This window comes from Labeo rohita, chromosome 20, assembly GCF_022985175.1.
Source record: "Labeo rohita strain BAU-BD-2019 chromosome 20, IGBB_LRoh.1.0, whole genome shotgun sequence".
NCBI lineage: Eukaryota > Metazoa > Chordata > Actinopteri > Cypriniformes > Cyprinidae > Labeo > Labeo rohita.
In genome coordinates, this window is record NC_066888.1 from 17,328,764 (window position 1) to 17,351,463 (window position 22,700).

Consider the following 22,700-nt stretch of genomic DNA (forward strand, 5'->3'; position numbering starts at 1 on the left):
ATCCTTCTTCCTAATGAAATCCATCCCTCGGGATGTCTCTGACTGTCTTCTGAAGGTCAGTAAAACTGCCATGATTAGAAAATGATGGGTAGGTTTTGATCCCATAGAATAGTTTGGTGCTGTGTATGTTATTTTTCAGCATGTATGCGTTTGACATCTGGAGAGCGAGCTGACCCTTGACAAGTTGCTTGACTGGACCAGCAGAGACAAAATGGGCATATGGACGGATATCAGTGTCTTTTTCAAAAACATCAAAATAAGGAAAAGCATTTTTCTCAGAAGGTTTTAATAAATAAATAAAAAAATCAGACAATTTGCATTTGTTTTTTGTGTGTTCACAAATAATTCCAGATCAGTTACTGGAATGTTTTTTTTTTTTACTACCTTAGATGTGTCTATGTCAACAAGCTGAATCAGATGAATCATCTTAAACATTCTGGGAGTTTGATGACTGGAGTTGACATAGACTGACATACATATAATAATTAAAAGTCATAAAAGAATCAAGAATTTTAAATCAACACAAGAAACCAAGCCCTACCTGTGAGCAGCTACTCAAAACAAAAAGAATCTAAACGCTAATATTAGCACATATTAGTGTATATTGTTAACACATTCATTTATATTATGCTAACGGCAATATGCCTTTCATCTTTATGAAATAACTATGATTATGTTAAGGGTCAGGACATTACAGCCATAACAGCAGACTCATTATTCCCAAAAATCTATATATTTTAAACTCTTGCACACTGTAAATGTAGTGAACAGCCTCTGGATGCTGTGCATCATCATTAAGTTACAGCTTCCATCTCAGAGACAATGCCAGTCCAATCAGACTGCTCAGGGAAGTTTACAGTCACTTTGGTTCCATCTATAGCTGTTAAAGACATTGGGAAGAAAGACATTGTTACGATTACCCTTGGAGATGTTCCAAGAAAGCACCACTAGCACATATGAAACAGAAAATGCTAGTTGTGACTTAAATACTGTATTTCTTCAGCTCATTCTCACTGACTATCAACACTTGCCTACGACCACTCCAGTGCTGTGCTTGGTGATATTTCCCCAGCCATGTGTTGGAGTGTTGATGGTGGGTTTAATATGGACCCTCACTCCAGGTCTTAAACTCAGCACTTCTGAATTATAAAGGAACATTAGTAAGGTCAATGGAGATAATCAACCATATCAGGCTAATAAAGTATTTAACCTGTATCTGTGGCATTTTATATGGAAGGAAACATTTACATTTGCAACCAGCATATTTGATTTTGCAGGTTTTTCTTCAATTATATCCTAATATCCATCATATTACCTGAAACATTACTGTTTATGAGTTCCATTTCTGAAGCGACACCAGTCCAATCTGTCTGTTCAGGAAAATCAACTGTCAAAGACTCACCCTGGATTCCTGACAAAAAACAGAAAGTCATTAATAACCCCAAAATCATTTGATGTGTGAAGGACTGCGTTTAATTTCATTTTCAGGTAACTCACAATATATAAAATGGAATTTAATAAAATCAGCGACAGATGCTGAGTGTGTTTACTTTTAATGACACCGATGCTGCTGTGAGCGACTGATCCCCATCCATGTCTTGGATCTTTCACTGAAGATTTCACACTGACTCTGTTTCCTATTTTGAAGCAGGCATGACTGGGGGACCCTAAAGTGGTGTTAGACATTGATTTAGGCTATTACATTACACCTAGATTAAGCAAACCTAAATTAATACATTCAAATGTAAAAAACGTGAAGAAATGTGTTTAATAGATAAAAAAAGAAAAAGTATATGTCTGTATAAAAGTACACTACCAGTTTTTTAAAGAAGTCTCTTCTGCTCACTCTTATGCTTATGCTTAAGCAAAAACAGTAAAACTTTTTTTTTTATATAGATATTAGTACTTTTATTTAGCAAGGACGCTTTAAATTGGTCGAAAGTGATGATAAAGTCATTTATAATATTACAAAAGATTTCTATTTTAGATAAATGCTGCTCTTTTGAAAAATCTGAAAAGAATCTACTCAGCTGTTTTCAACATAATAATAATAAAAAATGTTTTTTTGAGCAGCAAATCAGAATATTAGAATGATTTCTGAAGGATCATGTGACTGGAGTAATGATGCTAAAAATTTAGCTTTGAAATCACAGGAATAAATTACATTTTAAAATATATTTAAAATACAAAACAGTTCATTTAAATAGTAAAAATATTTCGAAAATTGTACTGTTTTTGTTGTATTTTAGAACAAATAAATGAAGCAGAAGCAGAAGAGAGATGTTATTCTTTGAATAACATTAAAAATTTTACTGTTCAAAATCTTTTGACCGGTAGTGTATATATCTAAATATGTATGTAATATAAACTTCACTATTGATTTAATTATTTTGATTTATTATTGAGTTATAATACCTAAATCAGCACTGACTACAAGCTCCATTTCAGAAACTTCACCAATCCAACCTTCCTGCTCGGGGAAATCTACTGTCACGGTCTCACCCTGCACACCTAGAAAGAAGAAAATCTTTTATTATTTTAAAAAATATTGTTTATACCTAATCACATATATGATTCATTGTAAATAATAGCTGAAAGTTTTGTATCAAACTGTCAGATCAATACAGCAGATGATGTCCTTACTTATAACACTGCCAATGCTTTTGTGGCTGACTGAACCCCATAGATACTTTGGCGTTTCTACAGACGGCTTCACACAGACCTTGTCTCCTATTTTAATATTACAGCTGAGAGCTGAAGATCCTGAAATACAGTGAGTAGAACAGAATGTCATGATTTACTGATGCGGCACTCTCATATGCCTCACTCACTGTAGATGGGTTAAAACAGTATAGCATCAAATTTCTGTAGCAAAAATGTTCTCCTCATTTTATTTTTGATGGGTAGCTACTAATTAGATGAGAAAAAAATGTGTTCTGTTCTGTATATTTACCACACTCACCATCATCTGTTACCAGCTCCATTTCAGAAAGAAGTCCTTTCCAGCCTGCGAATCCAGGAAAGTCAATGACCAAAATCTCATCACTTTTAATATCTGAAAGAAGAACATGTAAATGAGCGTGCTGCACATGCTCATTTGGGATGCGTTGCAGCACAATGTATCATCTGTGTTTATGAGAATAATACATGCCTTTTACCACTCCCACACTCTTATGGGTGATACCTCCACCCCAGTTATATTTTGGGGTTTTAACAGAAGGTTTCACCCTGACTCTGTCTCCAAACTTAATGCCGACTGGATTGTTTTTTACAGCCAGATCTGAAACTGGTAAAACATACAGACCTATATCATCCCTCAGACTGAGATACAATCAAACACAACCGTTAAAAAAATAACCCTTAGCAAGTTTACCTTTTTGAACAGTTTTATTTATTTCCTGGCTGAATATAGTCTCTAGCTGCTCTTTAAGTTCACAAACAAGTTTGTTTACATCGGGATAAGAGCAGCAAGGCTTAAAACAGCGACTGGGGAAGCCATCAGACCCAGAGGAAGATGACACAGACTCATAACTCTGAAAAAAAGCATTCAACATTAATATTAAAGTAATAATAATGAAGCCTTCCATAGTCATTTTCACTACAATTCATAACTGAGACAAAAAGATGGCAGTTGTGTTTGTCTGAAAAAAGAGAGCTTATGGTGTGATATGAAAGACATGAAAGTAACACCTGTTTCAGTTACCCGGACGAGCAGACTGATATACAGCACTGGCATAATTGACAGCAAATATTAGGAAATATGAACCACCATACACTGTAAAAAATAAAAAAAACAATTCGTTGAGTCAGCTTAAAATAATTTGTTACCCTGCTGCCTTAAAATTTTAAGTTCAGTCAACTAAAATAAGTTTAGTCAACTTGAAATGTTAAGTTGTACTAAGTAACAACTCAGATATTTGTGTTTGCTAAACTTAACAGATGGGTAAGTAACCCAGCTGCCTTGAAATGTTAAATTGAATCAACTTAAAATTTTAAGTTGAATAAACTTTTTTGTTGAGTTGACTGAACTTAAAATTTTAAGGCAGCCAGGTTACAAATTATTTTAAGTTGACTCAGCAAATTGTTTTTTACAGTGTAGACCACTCCAAATCAAGAAGCCATCTAATAATGTAAGTAATCATAACAACTTAAAGTGTACCTGAAGAAATTGAATGTTGTCATCTGTCTGTATAAGATCCTCTAGAACTCCTTCCCTCTTCTTCAGCTCAGTAATTTCCTCCTCCAGCTTCTTTTGTAGCATTTTGCCTTGATCCAGATCAGCCTTTTCTTGAGCTTTAATCTTTTCAATCACCTCATCGCTTCTTTTCTCAATAAATTTGATGAAGTCACTTAAGACTTTCTTACTGTTCTCCACCGTCTTCTTTGCAGAATCCTAAGGAGAACCAAAGCAAAACAAAAAGTTGTTTACAATTACAAGATCCAACATGGCATGATTAACCTTGTGTCAGCTGATAAATGCACAGCTGTTCTGTATAAGTGTGAAAGTTATTAGTTTTACATCAGAACTTACTGAATTGGACGCAATGTCCAGTTTCATCTTCTGCAGCTCTTTTTCTTTTGCCTGGATTGTCTGCTTGACATTTGTCTGAGTGTCTGTGAGTTTTATCTAAGGGTAAATCAGTCACAGTCCATTTAATCTTACTGAAAACATCTGTCAATAGCATTTTGTTAAGTTACAGGTCATCAAAAACAAACATATCATGAACATCTTCACCTGTTTCTCGTTGCGCTCTGTTGTAGATGGCACTGTGTCATGGCCCTTGTGGTCATCCAGTAAGCAGTGCATGCAGACACATTTCTGGTCGGTTCTACAGTAAACCTCAAGGAGCTTGTCATGTTTGGGGCACACTGGGATGACTGCAGCTTTGACCAGCTTGTGTTTCTTCAGTGCAACAACATTATAGTGCGGTTGTACATGTGTTTCACAGTAAGAGGCTCGACACTCCAGACAAGACTTGACAGCTTTGATCATTTCTCCAGCACAGAAATCACACGCAACCTCTCCAGGTCCAGCAAGATTTGACTCTGACACTTGCAGCTCTGTGCTCCGCAGTTTCTCCATGATTTCAGCAAGTACTGTACTTTTGTTGAGCGGTGGCTTTGAATTAAACGTCTGTCTGCATTGTGGACATCTATAGACCCCTTTCTGTACATTCTTATTCCAGCATTCACTGATACAGTTCTTGCAGTAACTGTGTCCGCACGGAATTGTCACGGGATCCCTCAACAACTCCAAACATATTGAGCAGCTGTACTGGTTATGATCTCCGAGTATAGCCTCTGCCATGTCTTTATCTTAAGTTTCTTGTGTTATTAAACAACCACGAACGTAAGTGACGGTAGAGTGAAAGTGAAAGCAAGAAACGATTCGTCATAATACACACAAATCTAGCTGTAAAACTCCAAGCGCTTATGTGAGGTCGGCAGGGTTAAAAAAAAAAAAAAAAAAAAAAAAAAAAAATTGTTTTCCTATTTTCCTCATAACAGAGATCGGTGTGCTTTAAATTAAGGTTGTATATTTTTTTTTTTTTTAGTTTTTTCGGTTTTCAGTGTAACCATTAGATGGAGACACATACTGGCAGAAACAGGAAGCATTTTAGTCGAGCGCACACACGGCCTAGTGGGAAATGTAGTTTTGTCGAGCATGAAACTTAGTAATGCATACAAACTAAACTGTATGGTCAACACTATACTATACTAATTAGCTTGTTATGATTCTTTAATTATAACACAACCTCAGCTAGGAAAAAAATATACAAAACAATAACAAAACCAGGACCACAGATGTATGTAGACCAATATATGAAAAGACAAAAATGCCTAAGCTTTAGCCACAATGGCTGAAGTTTATTTAATTAATCTAAAAGACAAAGAGACTAGTTTAGCAGCATTTGCATTTGTGCCTCATTTTGACAGGACATTGTTATTAAATTGAAATTAATCATTTTAGATTCATAACTGAGATTGAACATGCACTCATTCCCAGAGCTGAAACAGATTTCAGTTGATAAAATTCAGTGTCTATATATGTAGAAATATTGTAACTGCAGCACCCATGCTGTAGCTAATAAATTCTGATGCAATTGTACGAGTCAAATTGAAGACAAAATATGGTTTGCTATTGCAAATGGATTTGAAACACCTGAATGAAAAGAACCATTTACACAAGCTTCTGTCTAATAAAATATCTCTGCTGTGCTGTGAAGAAAACCAGTATGAAAACCGTAAGACTGAAACCAAAAGTGTATCTCATTTTTCATGTTCACATGACAACAAACTTACAAATAAAGACATGGGCAAGTGTCAGTGATCAAAACTCATTCACAAAAGCAAAAGGTAAGGAGAAACGTCCACAGTCACATCCTCACAATCTAGGAGGATCCTAAAACATCAGCATCTGTAGATAAACAGATAGGCTTAATAATTTGGTTACATGTTGGTGGAAAACAAAAACTAATTCAGGGAAAAAAAAAAAAACTCTAAGTAACTGACCTGAATTGTTTACCAACTCCATCTCAGAGAGAATGCCTTTCCAGCCTTTGTGACTTGGGAAATCCACAATCACATCCTCAGATTTGATATCTAGATGAGAGAACAACCACTTAAAATAGGTCATTTCCAAGAGCAACTATGTATGCTAAATGTAAATGTGACACTGTGTGTACATTAAAATACATTCGAATAGAAAACACTTGTACAAATATTTCACAATATTGCTGTATTTTTGATCAAATAAATGCAACTTGGTGAGCATAAGAGATTTTTCTTTACTTTTGGATGCTAGAGTATATGATAAATATATGAAACTAGTTTATTTCGCCTTAAGTCTGTTCTTTAAGAAAAATACACAGGTCTTGCCTTTTACCACACCAACACTCTTGTGTGTGACATGTCCACCCCAGTTATGTTTTGGAGTAATTACGGAAGATTTCACTCTGACTCTGTCTCCAACCTTAATGTCATCTGAAATGTTTTTTGTCAAAAAATATGAAAATTAAGACAACATAGAAAGCATTTTCACGACCAAGTATAAATAGATACAAAAAAAATACATGGGAAGATTACCTAAACCAGCCCCGGTTACAAGCTCCATTTCTGTAATTAAGCCAGTCCATTTTTTATGCTCAGGAAAATCTACAATCAGTGACTCAAGAGAACTATGAATTTCTGCAGAATAAAAACAAAAATATCATAATCACATAATAATCATTACTTATCATATATGTGTCCTTTTTTCTCACTCTGTGGTGTAGACTGAGCCTACAAAAAATTCATCATTGTATTTAATCAAAAAAACAAAACAAAACACATGCATAAGGAATGCATAGTAAAGAAATCATGGTCAGACAGTGTTCTCACTTTGAACAACACCAATGCTTTTGTGAGTGACTGCTCCCCATTTGTGTGTTGGAGTAACAACAGACGGCTTCACGCGAACTTGGTCTCCAATCTTAAAAACGGACTCCGGACCTGAATATCCAGAAATGCAAGGACCGTCATGAATGTCTGAGAGGAGATTTCTGTTGAATAGCTGCTACTTAAATGTCATGGAAATACTGTGATACTATGTGTAATTATGAAATTCATCATGATTAGTCTCTAGCTCCATTTCAGAGAGAATTCCCTTCCAATTTACATGTTCTGGAAAGGCAACAAACTGACGATCATCACATTTAATGTCTAAACAGACAACAAGATTCTCAGATGTGAACTGGAGCATTTATTGTTGACAAATTTGAAACAAGTAAAATATTACAGCAAGCACATTCACTTTAAATACAGTCAACAACCTGAACCAGCGCCTGCCACAATCTCCATTTCTGAAATGATACCAGTCCAGTTTTTTTGCTCAGGGAAATCTGCGGTCAAAGAGTCACTCTGAATTTCTGCAAATGTAAAAAAAAAAAAAAAAAATCATTAATATAAAGTATGCTTGTAATTATCACTCTAAATATTCATTATTTTGAATGACTAATATGTTACAAAACTCTCTTACTTTTAACAACACCAATGCTTTTGTGAGTGACTGCTCCCCATTTGTGTGTTGGAGTAACAACAGATGGCTTCACACGAACTTTGTCTCCAACCTTAATAGTGGAGTCCAGATTTGAAGGTCCTGAAATGTCACATGAAGGTACAAGATGAGTTTTTGATGGAAGACTCTCATAAATTATTCTCTCATGGATCAAATGTGGTTGTTTTAAACATTTTGCACCTCATTCTACAGACAGACAACTGTTTTGTTAAAATAACCTCTCTAGAATGAAAAACGATGCAGTAAGAGCCAGGGGTGTAAACTTCTGGACAGAATGATGTGTACACTTTTCTTATTTTGCCTAAATATCATATTTTTTTCATTTGTACTGTCCTTCAGAAGCTACAGAAGATAATTACATGTTCACCAGAAGACAAAATAAGTTAAATTTACCCTGATCTTCAAATTCAAAAAGTGTTAAAGCACAGAAAGCACAGCTGTGCATCATTCAGGTAACAAGACAGTATTAAGAATCAAGTGTATGTAAACTTTTGAATGTCATTTTTTATCAATTCACCTATAACATGCATTTTGTATGATACCTCTTATTTTGATATAATAATTAACTTTTTGTAGATTCTGCAAGGTGTATGCAAACTTTTGACTTCAAGTGTATGTGCTGCTTGGAGTCATATTCACTCTTAAAAATAAAGGTTCTTTTATTGGCATTGATGATTCCATAAAGAACCTTAATGGAATCTTCACTGCGGAACCCTTTGTAGCCTTTTATTTTTTAAAAGTGTTTCTGCTGAACTTAAAATATTTACTTAAATACTTAAGTGCTTAAACTTTTATTTACCAGTCTCTTCATCCTTAGTTACTAGCTCCATTTCAGTGAGAATTCCTTTCCAGTTTGCATGTCCAGGGAAGTCAACAACCACACTGTCATCATCTTTAATGTCTAAACAGAACAAGTTCATATTATAACACTTGTACTTTAGTGAGAAATAGCTTGATAAATTATTTAGAGTATATGAGGGGGAAAAAAAACAGATCTTGCCTTTTACCACGCCCACACTCTTATGACTGACGTTTCTACCCCAGTTATGTTTTGGGGTCGTAATGGATGGCTTCACTCTGACTCTGTCTCCAACCTTGATGTTCATTAGACCATTTTTGGTTGACAAGTCTGCAACAACTAAAATATTACAAAACTGCTCAGATGCAATGTGTAATATTGTAAAAGTTAAATGTTCTATATATTACAGCATTACATTGTTTGATGAATATGGTAGATTACCTGAACCACCACTGGTCACACGCTCCATTTCTGAAATTACTCCAGTCCAGTTTCTTTGTTCAGGGAAATCCACAGTCAACAAATCATTCTGAATTTCTGCATTAGTATAAACAAAAAATCAATAATGTAAACTATCACAGTTCCTCACTCTGTGGTACTATAGACGTTAAAGGGATTGTTCACCCAATAATGAAAATTAGCCAATTATTTACTCACCCCTGAGGCATTCTAGGTGTATATGACTTCCTTCTTTTAGACAAATCCAGTTGGAGTTACCTTAAAAATTATCCTGACACTTCCAAGCTTTAGAATGGCATGGGCACAGGTTTCTCTTCATCAGTCCAAAACAAGTCCAGTAAAGTGCATCCATTTATAATAAAAAGTGCCTCACATGTGTCCGGGGTGAATAAAGGCCTGCTGAAGCAAATCGCTGCATTTTTGTAAGAAAAATATAGCGAGACTCACTGGTGCATGTGCAACGCAAACATCCTATTTCATCCGCTCCGAAATGCTTCTGTGTACGATCAGTTGGCGCAAGGTGGTTTAAAGTGATTTCTACACTTTTAATAGGGATATTTTTCTTACAAAACTGCATCGTTTCGCTACAGGAGGCCTTTATTCACCCCACTGGAGTTGTGTGGAGCACTTTTTTATTATAGATGGATACACTTTATTGGACTTGTTTTGGACTGATTAAGAAAAACACCCACCCATGCCATTCTAAAGCTTGGAAGTGCCATGATAATTTTTACAATAACTCCGATTGTATTCGTCTGAATGAAGGAAGTCATATACACTTAGGATACCTGGAGGGTGAATAAATATAAATTGCCATGTATAATATAAATACAAATCAATATCAGTCTGTGTTCTCACTTTTAACAACACCAATGCTCGAATGAGTAACCGATCCCCATTTGTGTGTTGGAGTAACAACAGACTGCTTCACGCGGACTCTGTCTCCAACTACAATGTCAGATGAAGGCCTCTTTGCTGACAAATCTAAAACTAAAAGTAAAAGATTATATTAAACCATTTCATCACTCACAAACACAATTAAATGCAAGATCTCAAGAACAGAAATGGAAATCATTGTTACTGTACCTTTATTAACTGTTTTGCTTATTTCCTGCGTGCAAGTAGTCTCCAGTCTCCCAGTAAGATCGCATATAAGTTTACTTACATCCTCAAAAGAGCAGTATGGATGAAATGAGAAACTGGGCAACTCATCAGATCCAGATGAAGAGGATACAGACTCATAATTCTGATAAAGAGAAAATATTCAAGGACTAACTTTCAGAATGACTAGCAATGTTTTAACAGTCCTTTATGTCTAATATGTAATCATATAATTTATATTGCTTGTACCTGAAGAAATTGGATGTTGTCATCTGTCTGTATAAGATCCTCTAGAACTCCTTCCCTCTTCTTCAGCCCAGTAATTTCCTCCTCCAGCTTCTTTTGTAGCATTTTGCCTTGATCCAGATCAGCCTTTTCTTGAGCTTTTATTTCTTCAATTACCTCAAGGCTTTTTTTCTCAATAAGTTTGACTAATTCACTGAAGACTTTCTTACTGTTGTCCACTGCCTTCTTTGCAGCATCCTGAGGAGAACCAAACAAAAACAAACTGTTGTTTACAATTACAAGATCCAACATGGCAGTGATTAACCTTGCATCAGCTGATAAATGCAGAATCATTCTGTGTAAGTGTCCAAGTTATTAGTTTTACATCAGAACTTACCGAATGGGACGTGATGTCCATTTTCATCTTCTGCAGCTCTTTTTCTTTTGTCTGAATTGTCTGCTTGACTTTTGTCTGAGAGTGTGTGAGTTTTATCTAAGGGCGAATCACAAGTGACAGTCTGCTAAATTTTACTGAAACATTTGTCAGTAGCATTTTGTAATTACATTATGTTATAAGTAGGGCTGCCAAAGTTAATGTGTTCTGCAATGTGATTAATAAAGCGACTTATGTGGTTAATTCAAAATGCTTAAAATAATGAAACACAAATAATTTACTAAAGCACATAAAATTACATCATTTCACACTTGGCACAAAAAAACATATGTGTGCTCTGGATGCACATCCCTGCTAAAAAAGAAAAAAACAATAGAAACCATCACAGAATTTGTGATACTGGTTAAAATGAGAATTGTATTGGTTTTAATGGAAACTGTAATGGTCCCTATTTTGTCGCTTTTTATTGGTGGCTTGTTGAAACCACTAAATCGTAATAGAATATGTCCCAAAACACACAACAGGAAAACATTTTATATGGTTTCGATGGTTAATAGTTGATGGTTTGTAATATTTGTGATGGTATTTGTAGTGGAAACCACTAGAATTTTTGTGATGGTTTCATCAGCAGGGATAGTATTTATACACAGACACATGTGAGTACATTTACATTGTTTCCACACACATTCAGGATAATGTTTTGATTTGTCATGGATATAATTGCTGTGTTTAGTCGTTCTGAATGGATCAGTGTACAGTAGTAGGTATATTCGGTCAGTTCAATGCAGTTGGCTTTTGATGACAAAATGAATGTGTTAAACAAATGGCCTTTGCTTATTTTTGATAAGAGTGCGATTAATGGCGATTAATCGTGATTAAAATTTTAATCTATTGACAGCCTTTACAAGTCATTAAAGAAAAAAAAAAGATTGACATCTTTACCTGTTTCTCCTTGCGCTCTGTTGTAGATGGCACTGTGTCATGGCCCTTGTGGTCATCCAGTAAGCAGTGCATGCAGACACATTTCTGGTCGGTTCTACAGTAAACCTCAAGGAGCTTGTCATGTTTGGGGCACACTGGGATGACTGCAGCTTTGACCAGCTTGTGTTTCCTCAGGGCAGGAACATTATAGTGGGGTTGTACATGTGTTTCACAATAAGAGGCTCGACACTCCAGACAAGACTTGACAGCTTTGATCATTTCTCCAGCACAGAAATCACACGCAACCTCTCCAGGTCCAGCAAGATTTGACTCTGACACTTGCAGCTCTGTGCTCCTCAGTTTCTCCATGATTTCAGCAAGTATTGTACTTCTGTTGAGCGGCGGCTTCGAATCGAAAGCATGTCTGCATTGCGGACATCTATAGATCGCGTTCTGATCATTCGTATTCCAGCACTCACTGATGCAGCTCATGCAGTAACTGTGTCCGCACGGAATTGTCACAGGATCCCTCAACAACTCCAAACATATCGAGCAACTGTACTGGTCGTGATCTCCGAGTATAGCCTCTGCCATTTCGCTGCTAACACGTTCTAAGACACTACAAAAGATTTGTCCTGATGTTGTCGTTTCACAAAAACGTGTTTACCAAAAAAATCGCTCTGGTTAGAAAAGTTATGCGTCGTGTAATCTAAAATGAGAGAGTGAAAGTGAAAGTAAAGAATTTGTGTAACCCTATGAATAAAAATAATAATATAAGGCTAACAATACTTCTGAAATACAAAAACAACACAGAAATACAGTTTAAATACAAAACTGAAGCACATTTTTGTATTTACCTGATGACAGTTCGTTGTGTGCGTCAAAATGAGGTGGCAGGAAGCGTTTGACGAATTTCGACCTTTGATCCGCGGTTTGAAACTTTTTTTTTGTCCAAAGTGCATTTAATTGCGTAATAAATATTAAGTATTAGTTTTAAGTGCGGACATTTAAAGGAAGAAAGACAAACACCCAGTTCTGTTAAAAGCATTAAATGAAATTCGGAGCTACTGAGGACACGTGAATATGTGATCGAGTGTCCTTTTCAGTTGTGTTTTTCAGTATAGCCACTAGATGGGGACACTGAATAAAGTATAATAAATCTTTATTCAGTTTCATGTGACGATGAACCAATTTTACTCTTTCGGACCACATAACAGATTAACATTCTTACTCTTTCACAGGATATAACAGATTCATTGACAATCTCATTTCATTTTAGCACTGATCTGGAGGAGAATTCTCTCCCACCATCATTGAATGTTTTGTAGGACCTAAGTGAGAAAATGAAGTGAATGTCATCTGATTGGAGTGACTGTTCTTTTGTGTGTTGTCAGCAAAATGGGGCCCTGTGGGACACCACAGTTTAAAGCCAGAGGAGAAACAAACTGATAAGACTTGAACCGATTTAAGGGAGAAGTAGCTACCATAGCTCACTTCCTCAGAATCACTAAAGCTGAAGGCAGACAGTTCCTGCCAAATTAACTAAACATTTATTTATACTATAAAATAATACTTGCCATTTCTGTATCTTTAAGTCACAATTGGGATGTTTTTTTTTTCCAGAAAAAAAAAAAAAAAAAAAAAAAAATAACATTTGCTACAGTCCTAGTAGCTGAATTGTAAAGGTGAGTGCTGAATGTGTGGTCAAAAAATTAACTTGATATTATAATATATACTAATTGTTAAAAACAGCCCAGCACTGGGTGAAATATGGACAAACCCAGCGGTTGGGTTAATGGTAAAATTAACCCAACCGCTGAATATGTTAAATCTGTTAAACATACGTATTAATGTGTTAAAAATATGTTAAAAATATGTATTAATGTGTTCATTAGATGGACTTTTATTGACAAGTTAAATAAATAATTAAATAATAAACTTTTTTTCAATTGTATATTAATAAATGTTCACCTTTTGATCGTTGCTGATGCTTCTAAGCAATTACGTGTCAGATTTTTAATTACGACCTATTTTGAGTTCATTTTAAGATAGACATACAGTCATTTTTAAACAACAGTTGAGTTGAATAAAACTACCCAAAGGTTGGGTTAAACATTTAACCCAACTGCTTGGTCAAAACAACCCAATTGGTGAGTTTATCCATATTTAAACCAGCATTTTTTAGTGTATAAATCCGATTTGCTTTACTTAAAATTGTTCAAAATGACAAAAGACACTGACATAAACATACCCCAGAAAATTTTCTGCCATTTTCCAACACATTAGGAATGAAATAATAGGTCTACAATTTTGTTTCTGACACCACATCCAGCGTTTCAAAACAAAACAACCTAATCCATGGGTATGTCCATATTTAACCCAGCGCTGGGTTGTTTTTAACCCAGCATTTTAATAAATATTAAAAATAATAATAAATCTAATTTGATTTACTTGAAATTGTTCAAAATGACAAAGGACGCTGACATAAAATTACCCCAGAAATTTTTCAGGAATCAAATAATAGGCCTACAATTTAGTTTTTGACACCACCTCCAGCTTTTAAAATGTCTGTATACCCCAGCATACAGATACCATTTAAAAGATTACATTTAATTAACATACTTACATTAGTTGCATTAAAAAGAAGTCATAAACATAAAAGTGCCCCAGAAAATCATGTAGTGCAAATATTGCCACTTAATAACAAAGTTAAAATCTGACACCACCTTTAATATAACTCATTTTTAATAAACTGTGAATCTTTCAATTGTAAATGATTTTAATTTACAACCTATTTTGAGTTCATTTTAAGCCAGCCATGTAGTAATTTTAAACAAGAGCTGAGTTAAATAAAACTACCCAGATGGTTGAGTTAAACATTTAACCCAACTGCTGGGTCAAAACAACGCAATCGGTGAGTTTATCCATATTTAAGCCAGCATTTTTAGTGCAATAAATCTGATTTGCTTTACTTAAAATTGTTCACTTAGGACACTTACATAAAAATACCTCCGAAAAAAATCAGCTATTTTCCAACACATCAGGAATCAAATAATAGGCCTACAATTTAGTTTACTTTTTTATTTTCAATTTTACAGTTTTTATCCCTTCCAACATCACTTTACGTCTGTATACCCGAGCATACAAAAACATTTAAAGGTTTATTTAACTGACATAATTTAAATAACATACTTATATTAGTTACATTAAAAAGAAAAGTCATAAATGCCCCAGATAATCGTGTATAGGTTGCAAATATTGCCCCTTAATAACAAAGCTAATATCTGACACCGCCTTTAATATAACTCACTTTGAATAAACTGTGAATCTTTCAAATGTAAATGATTTTTATTTTACAATTTTGAGTTCATTTTAAGCCAGCCATGTAGTAATTTTAAACAAGAGCTGAGTTAAATAAAACTACCCAGAAGGTTGGGTTAAACATTTAACTCAACTGCTGGGTCAAAACAACCCAATCGGTGAGTTTATCCATATTTAAGCCAGCATTTTTAGTGTAATAAATCTGATTTGCTTTACTTAAAATTGTTCACTTACATATTAAAAATACCTCAGAAAAAAATCAGCTATTTTCCAACACATTTTTTGTTTACTTTTTTATTTTGTTTTACAGTTTGTATCTCTTCCAACATCACTTTCCGTCTGTATACCCCAGCATACAAAAAACACATTTTAAGGTTTATTTAACTGATTACATTTAATTAACATACTTATATTAACAAGAAAAGTCATAAATGCCCCAGATATTCGTGTATAGGTTGCAAATATTGCCCCTTAATAACAAAGCTAATATCTGACACTGCCTTCAATATAACTCACTTTAAATAAAATGTGAATTTTGCAAATGTAAATGATTTTCTGAAAGTTATCTATTTCAATAAACTGTTTTTTGGGCTGTGGGAATGGCAGTTTGTACAGTGTGTGGTTTGTGAAATCATAAACTCTTGCGTGTCCATTTGATTTTTAAGATGCCTCAAAAACAAGATGTGCATTGTTGAAGTTGGGGCCCAGGGTTGAATCACAGACGCTTTTGTTCGGGCTCCCCGTTCCTGCGATGGCCTGCTGTCGATCAAGACGCAAGCGTCCGCCCCCATCGGCCCTTTCACTGCTGCAGCTGGCTGCCTCTCGCTGCTTACCGTATGCTCACTGCAATCTGTGCTGGAGAGGCCGAAGGAGCTGCTGCTTCAGTATTAAAGCCGGCCTACAAACGCTTATGACGCTCGCCACCAAAGAACACAAATAACACGAGGTAAGTCTAAGCGTACCGAGACGAGTCATTTAAATACAATCTATTTTATGTAATCGCACCGCTTCAGATGATCTCGATCCGCGATGGTTAAATGCGCGGTCGATTTCGAAAAGCGGCATGTTTGCGGAAGTGATCGTGCGGTCCATGTTTAGCCGCCCCTGTTATTTGCCTTTACATGTCATGTGTGTGTTTCCAAAATATATTTCACTCTCACGTGCATTTTGTCGACACGGTAAGCGTATGGAAAAGTTGAAGATGCTGTTTGGGTTGGCCGTAAACGAGGCGAAGTTGACTAGCCAGCGGACCCGTTTGAAAAATCAAAATGGCTTCCATCTTTGTCGTCTCAGCAGAGAGGTTTATACCTTTGTTTCCCCGTCTCGCATGTCAGGGAGTCTGTGAGTAACCTCCTTTTTATATTTATCTAGTGGACTATAATCGTCCACCGAATTAAGAGTATTAAGAGTTTGGGTGTTTATTTCACTGGTTTTTATTTATTTTGTTACTTACCCAGTAGCGCACTTTTTGACCACGTCAGTGCGGTGGGGGAGGGGAAGTGAGTCTGTCTGGGTGGAGCCTGTATGATACGTTCACTGTGGATGAATTATCCATTTCCCCGTTTCGCTGTAAGTCTGCTTTAGTTTAGACTCCAGCTACTGGAAGAATTGTTTACTGACCTTTTTCATTCATTTCTTTTGATTAGTTTTGTGTCACAGCTTGCAATGTAGAATTCCACTTTCCTCAAATTCCTAACTGTTACACTTAAGGGCACATGGAGATCTCCTGAAAATCTTGCTCGATATAGAGTGTTGCAGGAATGACGTATTTTTATAGAACACTCCAGAAGTTAGCATCAAAACCGGTTGCCTTGACCACGGCTTGGTCAGTTACCCTGATGCGCGGCCATATTGGAGATACTCGGATGTAAACAACAGCATTGATTGCACGGTTGATGTACTAATTTATGCTGTCGAAACCACAGAAAAACATGTGGAAGTTGCTAAATCATAGAGAGACGGACTTAGTAAGCAGGGAAGGGTGAAATATTTTGACAAACTCAAGTTAAAATGTGGTAAAGATACGTACGAGCAGTATTAATTAAGATATTACACTAATATTTCACCTGTCTGATTGGAAATAGTAAGAACAAACTTGAATGTGGTCAAGATTCTTGCCATGGAAATCCTGGTTCAGCTTGGCCAACCACAAACGCCTTTTGTTCCTCCGACAGTTTATAATACTCAAAATGTTTTTCCTTGTCCGACAGATTAGTGCAGCCCAAAACAAGATAAAAATTGACCATTTTCAAGAGCAATATTCGGTTGAATTTGCACGTTCCGTTCCGTTCAGTAGCATTGTTTACGTTCAGTGCCGCCAATATGGCCGATCAGTGACGCGTCGTGAAAACACTATAGGATTTTTCACCAACTTTTGGATAATTACAAAAAATAAGCTTTGTAAACTAGTTAATGATTTTCACGTTTTGCTCATCACAATAATCTTTAATAATAATCACAAATCCTGAATGCAATTGGGCTAAATAAACAAAAATGTGTAAACAAACTACACCACGGCCGCATGACTTCACTGTCACCACAGTTTCCACCAAATCTTTTAATCTTTAAGGGCAACAATTTGGAAAGTTTGAGTTGGAAAAAAACACAAGTATAAACACAGCAAGGCTGTAAACGCAGACTTGTGAGTAGATATTTGCCCTGATGGTGTTTAATGTTCCTGGAAGCCTCTGAAGTTCCTTTTAGATCTTTTTTTTAAGATACACCAAAACCTATGTTGCGAAATAAAATGTGAAATATCTTGAGCTTGTTTTTTATTTCAGGTTTTTAATTAAACACTGATTTCGCAACGATGAAAATCTCGTTTCCGGGTTTTAGGACTCGTTCCTGCGGCACTCTATTATTAACTGAATGCAGTGCTGGTGTACGAAATGTTGGTTGTAGTTTTAGTTGCAGTGGATGTGTGTCAGCTTGCACTCTGGTCTCTTTTTCAACAGTGCTGGGATGTCACCCATGCTTCAGGTAGGCACACCACCATGCCCTTAATTTATCTGGTTAACAGTGTGGTTATGGGTTTAAAGTTCTTGTGTGTGATCTTGGTTAACTGTCAAGCAAATCATCTCCATTATGTTAAGTCATCCCTCTTAACATGAAATGACTTTGCAATATATGTGGTGGTTTTTTTTGTGTGCTTGCACTCAATGGATTTGTTGGTTTGCTTGTTTTGCATAGAGTTTGATGTGTAAAATGTAACTCATTACCATTGTTTAGCTATCGTCTTATGTCTTCCCCACCTTTCACCTACCCACCAGTATTTGTAGCTGATCAGAGGTCCCTGTGCCCCCTCCCTACTCCTCCCAACATACATATATACACACACACACACAGTCATATACACACTCACAAACACTCAGTCGGTCAAGAGCTAGTGTGATGACAGATAATGTGCTTTGTCATGCTGGTTGGTGTCATGTGTTTTTCCTATACTGGATGCATGTTTGTTACTTTTAGGCTCCTGTAACCCTGGTTGGCTGGCCACGGAGACAGGGAGTCCTCGTCTCAGTACTGTGGCTCTCCACATTAGACTTTCTGTTCGGGGTATCTACTTTCACCTCCATTTTTATTCATATTCAAAGGCTTGAAGCACAATTCCAACATTTTATTAGCTAAATCAGTCATTTGATAGAGTATGATTAATGTAGATTATTTTAATAATCTTTACATTCCCATCATGTGCAAAGATCTACATTAAAAATGCATACTTTAGGTGGTTGTGGATTGACCATGACTGTAAGACGTGATCTTAGGCCTCAAAAATAGTCATATGTTCGGAAGCATAGGAGTTTATTGTTCCTGCTGAAATAATTTTCAGTTAGACTAAAGCATTTTTAGACTCTTACCATGGTCCATTATAGTATTTAAATCGTTATAGTAATCATCATAGTTAATTATACATTTTACACGTATACAAACATATTCATGGCACAGATGTTTTTATACAGTTTAAATGTTCTAAGATAATAATTTGCATTTGAATTATTTGCACTCTGCATTTGTTGTATGTTTTTTGTTAGGCTGAATGCACTTAAATGCATTTTCATAGAATGATTTTCCTTGAATTTCTTCTTTATTCTTGGTTTTGTATTCTAGTTCTGATAATGCAATAATTATTTAGCATTTTTAATTAATGTAAAAGACATTTTTAGGGTCAGGATTGACCATTTGGCCAATTGGGTGGATGTAACCTGACCATCACTCTCCCTTTTTTCTTTTCTCTAGGCTAAACATGTTTTCCAAGGGCACCAAGCGTAAGTTTTCCGATGGTGATGAAGAGCTATCCGACGAAAGCCTGGTGGGTGCCAGGGTGGCATCTTCGTACAGCTTGCAACGGCAGTCGCTGCTGGACATGTCCCTCATTAAACTCCAGTTGTGCCACATGCTGGTGGAGCCCAACCTCTGCCGCTCGGTTCTCATCGCCAACACGGTCAGGCAGATTCAGGAGGAGATGACCCACGATGGCAGCTGGCATATGGTCACCGAAGCGTTCTGCGGCACAGGCCAGAGTCCTTCTGAGCGCTTGGTGGCCACAGAGGTTCTCTGCAGGTCACGAGAGCAGGATGCAGAGCCTAAGCTCTTTTCCGTCATCAGCTACGAAGGTTGCCGTGAAGAGGAGGTGGTAGCTGATGAGACACTGTGCTCTGTTTCGGTTAGCGAGACTGTCTCTAATGTGTGCCTGGCAGGGCGTATAGGCCAGTGCTGGGAGAAGAGCGAGCTCAGTGATGTAGAGAGGGACGAAGAGGCGCTTGAAGACTCTAGACTTGGCTCAGGAGAAGATGAGGAGATAGACACCGAGGATGGGGCTTCTACAGAGGGTCCAAAGACCATCGGACAAGTTTTTGGGACTTTTGAAATTAAAAACGGTTCTCCCGGTCCAGACTCTGCTCTAGAGGAGCTGTTCTCAGATGTGGACACCTCCTATTATGATCTGGACACCATGCTGACCGGCATGCAGAGCGCACCCAAGATGGGCCCTTATGACCTCCTTGACAGTTTGGCACCTTCACACAGCTCCCCTTCCATAGTCTCACCCCCGAACTGTCGTTCTGATCTAAATGAACTGGATCACATCATGGAAATCATTGTCGGTTCTTAGGTTCGACCTTATTTTGAGACTTACACGCTTGTCTTAATGTTACTGGCTTTTCTGTTCCTTATGGAAAGCAAGTAAAGTCTGGAATCCTTTCAGGGAAACGAGTTGATGTCTTTCGAAGGATGGCCTTGATTTTATGAGCTGACCATAGTCATCTTATTTGCATACCCTTTGTATGTTTTAATGAGTTTTTTTCTGTATTTGTCTGTCCAGACATGCTGTTTTTTATTTAATTTATTTGTTATACTCATGACACTACGGAGAGCAGAACAAGATGTATACAAAAGTTGTAAAGCTTGGGATATTTTCATAAGGAGACAAAAGATTGTCTAAATGTGTATATAAATATATATTTTTTACAATAGATTCTTCTTGTAATATGTTACTGTACATTATGTACATGTTCTACAAATTTATTTTAACCGAAGAGATTAGATTCTTATGGGCAACATTTCAAGTTTTCTGTTCATCAAAATCCATAAACTGAAGGAACTTAATTCAATACTACCGGCACCAAGTATACAATGTTGCATGTTTTACATTTATGTGCTTGTTTGCACAAAGTATTTTTTTTCTTCTCAAGGTTTGATTGCAGTTGGCTGTCAATCAGCTCAGCCATAGGTTTTGTTTGTTGTTAGACATCAAAGTTCTTATATTTTGTCTTATCAACAAATGAAGTATAATGGGGCCAACCCATTTTATATTGTGACTTAATTTATTTAATTTATTTACTGCAAACGGTGAGTGTTGGCTGTGGTCAAACTCAGGGTGGCTTTTTAACTCTAGAGGACTTAATAGGCCTGATTCACAAAAGCCTTATGCTTAGAGTAAACCGTTCACAGAATTACACTTTGCAAGTTGTTTTGCACCATTTATTGATTTAAAATAAGTTAACTGTTTTAATATTGGTGAATGGCTTTAAGCATATCTGTCTATTAGTCCTCTAGACCCCTCATAACGAGAAGGCATTTGTCTAGTTCTATGCATTGAGTGTCATAACACACTTTAATGAAGTGTTCAAAATGCATTTAGTACAGTATTCTTTTTATACTTAAGAATCAGTCAACAAAAGACGGTTTTATTTTACTCAGCATTTCCCCCCACTTGTTACATATATATTATTTGGTTTTGTCTAAAGTTAAGTTTTGCATAAACTATGTTTGTGCAAATTATAGGTTATTACACTTTGATAATTGTTTTCTTCTACATTGTCTCACACTTAAAATTTTAAGAGGATGTTGTTTATTGTATGATCTTAAACTAGTATAGAGTATAAACATTTTATATGAGCATTGTAGCTTTTTTAACGTTTTTTAATAAAAGGTACAACTTATGAAAACAACTTTGTGCTTTTTTTCTCCTGCAATCAACTATTAAAGGTGAATCAATTTCTATAAATGAGCATTAAGAATATTTGTGACCCTAGACCACAAAACCAGTCATAAGTAGCACGGGTTTATTTGTAGCAGTAGCCAACAATACATTGTATGGGTCAAAATGATCTACTTTTCTTTTATACCAAAAATCAGTAGGATATTAAGTAAAAATCATGTTCCATGAAGATATTTTGTACATTTTCTACTGTAAATATATCAAAACTTAAATTTTGATTAGTGCATTGCTAAGAACTTCAATCAGACAACTTTAAAGGCGAATTTCTCAATATTTTGATTTTTTACAGCCTCAGATTCCAGATTTTCAAACAGTGGCATATCACCCAAATACGGTCCTATCCTAAACCATACATCAATAAAAAGCTTATTTATTCTCACAAAACTGACCCTTATGACTGGTTTTGTGGCCCAGGGTCACATTTGTTTGGATGAAAAGTTTGATACGTGAAGTGGCAAGATTACCCAGTAACTGAGTTGGTTATAATTTTTTCTGAACTTGTTTGAAGATATCATGCTGCTTTGTTTCCATGTAGTGAAGAACTGATACAGCAACAAAACATGAATTATTAATAGTGCTAGGGAAACACAAAACGTATATACTGATATGCGCAAAACGTCAAATATTACCATAGAGTAAACGTACAGTAAGACCTCCGTTCCTCAAATCAGCGTCAAACGTTTTATTCTGCACGGAGCAATTCTCACGCAAGTGACGTCAGCAGAAGTGACTCAAATGAACGTCAATGTTTAAATCCCTCTGCTTGCGTCCAGATATTATTAGATTGTATGTCAGAATATGTTGTATTATCCAACCCACATAGCTGTGAGGACCTTTTCTTACCTAGTGTACCAAACCCGATTAAAAATCAGCTTTGCAAAGCATTTAGAAAAAACTACAGCAAATATAACTGCTAACATCGGTA

General features: G+C 36.1%; 3 protein-coding genes across 18 annotated transcripts; 1 reads left to right on the forward strand and 2 right to left on the reverse strand.

Annotated features, from left to right (window-relative positions):
- Positions 1-285: 285 nt before the first annotated feature.
- ftr79 (finTRIM family, member 79) lies at positions 286-5,465 on the reverse strand. The gene is made up of 12 exons (XM_051139401.1): positions 4,736-5,465; positions 4,532-4,627; positions 4,160-4,393; positions 3,374-3,533; positions 3,152-3,286; positions 2,963-3,055; positions 2,644-2,763; positions 2,416-2,511; positions 1,551-1,667; positions 1,316-1,411; positions 1,032-1,139; positions 286-880 (listed from the first exon to the last, which is right to left on the reverse strand). The coding sequence occupies exons 1-12, from the start codon at positions 5,306-5,308 to the stop codon at positions 795-797; spliced, it is 1,914 nt and encodes a 637-aa protein (XP_050995358.1). The 5' UTR covers positions 5,309-5,465; the 3' UTR covers positions 286-794.
- A 377-nt stretch (positions 5,466-5,842) lies between these two features.
- ftr97 (finTRIM family, member 97) lies at positions 5,843-13,060 on the reverse strand. Of its 2 annotated transcripts, none has more exons than XM_051139400.1 (16): positions 12,813-13,060; positions 11,977-12,664; positions 11,038-11,133; positions 10,665-10,898; positions 10,401-10,560; positions 10,173-10,304; positions 9,297-9,392; positions 9,057-9,185; positions 8,856-8,957; positions 8,018-8,137; positions 7,812-7,907; positions 7,381-7,491; positions 7,087-7,188; positions 6,880-6,984; positions 6,514-6,603; positions 5,843-6,418 (listed from the first exon to the last, which is right to left on the reverse strand). In XM_051139400.1, the coding sequence occupies exons 2-16, from the start codon at positions 12,547-12,549 to the stop codon at positions 6,393-6,395; spliced, it is 2,172 nt and encodes a 723-aa protein (XP_050995357.1). In that variant the 5' UTR covers positions 12,550-12,664; positions 12,813-13,060; the 3' UTR covers positions 5,843-6,392. The 2 variants fall into 2 exon arrangements, with proteins under 2 accessions (XP_050995357.1, XP_050995356.1); XM_051139399.1 differs by having other exon boundaries at positions 9,057-9,194.
- Positions 13,061-16,081: 3,021 nt separating this feature from the next.
- cdca4 (cell division cycle associated 4) lies at positions 16,082-21,725 on the forward strand. Of its 15 annotated transcripts, none has more exons than XM_051138776.1 (4): positions 16,092-16,845; positions 18,112-18,255; positions 18,745-18,831; positions 19,513-21,725. In XM_051138776.1, the coding sequence occupies exon 4, from the start codon at positions 19,520-19,522 to the stop codon at positions 20,384-20,386; it is 867 nt and encodes a 288-aa protein (XP_050994733.1). In that variant the 5' UTR covers positions 16,092-16,845; positions 18,112-18,255; positions 18,745-18,831; positions 19,513-19,519; the 3' UTR covers positions 20,387-21,725. The 15 variants fall into 15 exon arrangements, with proteins under 15 accessions (XP_050994726.1, XP_050994740.1, XP_050994727.1 ...); XM_051138775.1 differs by having other exon boundaries at positions 18,231-18,255; XM_051138774.1 differs by having other exon boundaries at positions 16,092-16,617; positions 16,734-16,845; positions 18,112-18,831.
- The last annotated feature ends 975 nt before the right edge of the window (positions 21,726-22,700 follow it).

Bases quoted from the DNA above. Each gene is read 5' to 3' on its own strand.
- ftr79 (XM_051139401.1), bottom strand. From the start codon at position 5,308: ATGGCAGAGGCTATACTCGGAGATCATAACCAGTACAGCTGCTCAATA. The intron at 4,628-4,735 runs GTGAAGATGTTC...ATTTACCCTTAG, and splicing joins CAGAGCGCAACGAGAAACAG to ATAAAACTCACAGACACTCA. The intron at 881-1,031 runs GCAAGTGTTGAT...TGTCTTTAACAG, and splicing joins CAGCACTGGAGTGGTCGTAG to CTATAGATGGAACCAAAGTG.
- ftr97 (XM_051139399.1), bottom strand. From the start codon at position 12,549: ATGGCAGAGGCTATACTCGGAGATCACGACCAGTACAGTTGCTCGATA. The intron at 10,899-11,037 runs GTAAGTTCTGAT...GGTTCTCCTCAG, and splicing joins TGGACATCACGTCCCATTCG to GATGCTGCAAAGAAGGCAGT. The intron at 6,985-7,086 runs GTAATCTTCCCA...AAAACATTTCAG, and splicing joins TGTAACCGGGGCTGGTTTAG to ATGACATTAAGGTTGGAGAC.
- cdca4 (XM_051138769.1), top strand. From the start codon at position 18,086: ATGAAAATCTCGTTTCCGGGTTTTAGGACTCGTTCCTGCGGCACTCTA. The intron at 18,256-19,512 runs GTAGGCACACCA...TCTTTTCTCTAG, and splicing joins GGATGTCACCCATGCTTCAG to GCTAAACATGTTTTCCAAGG.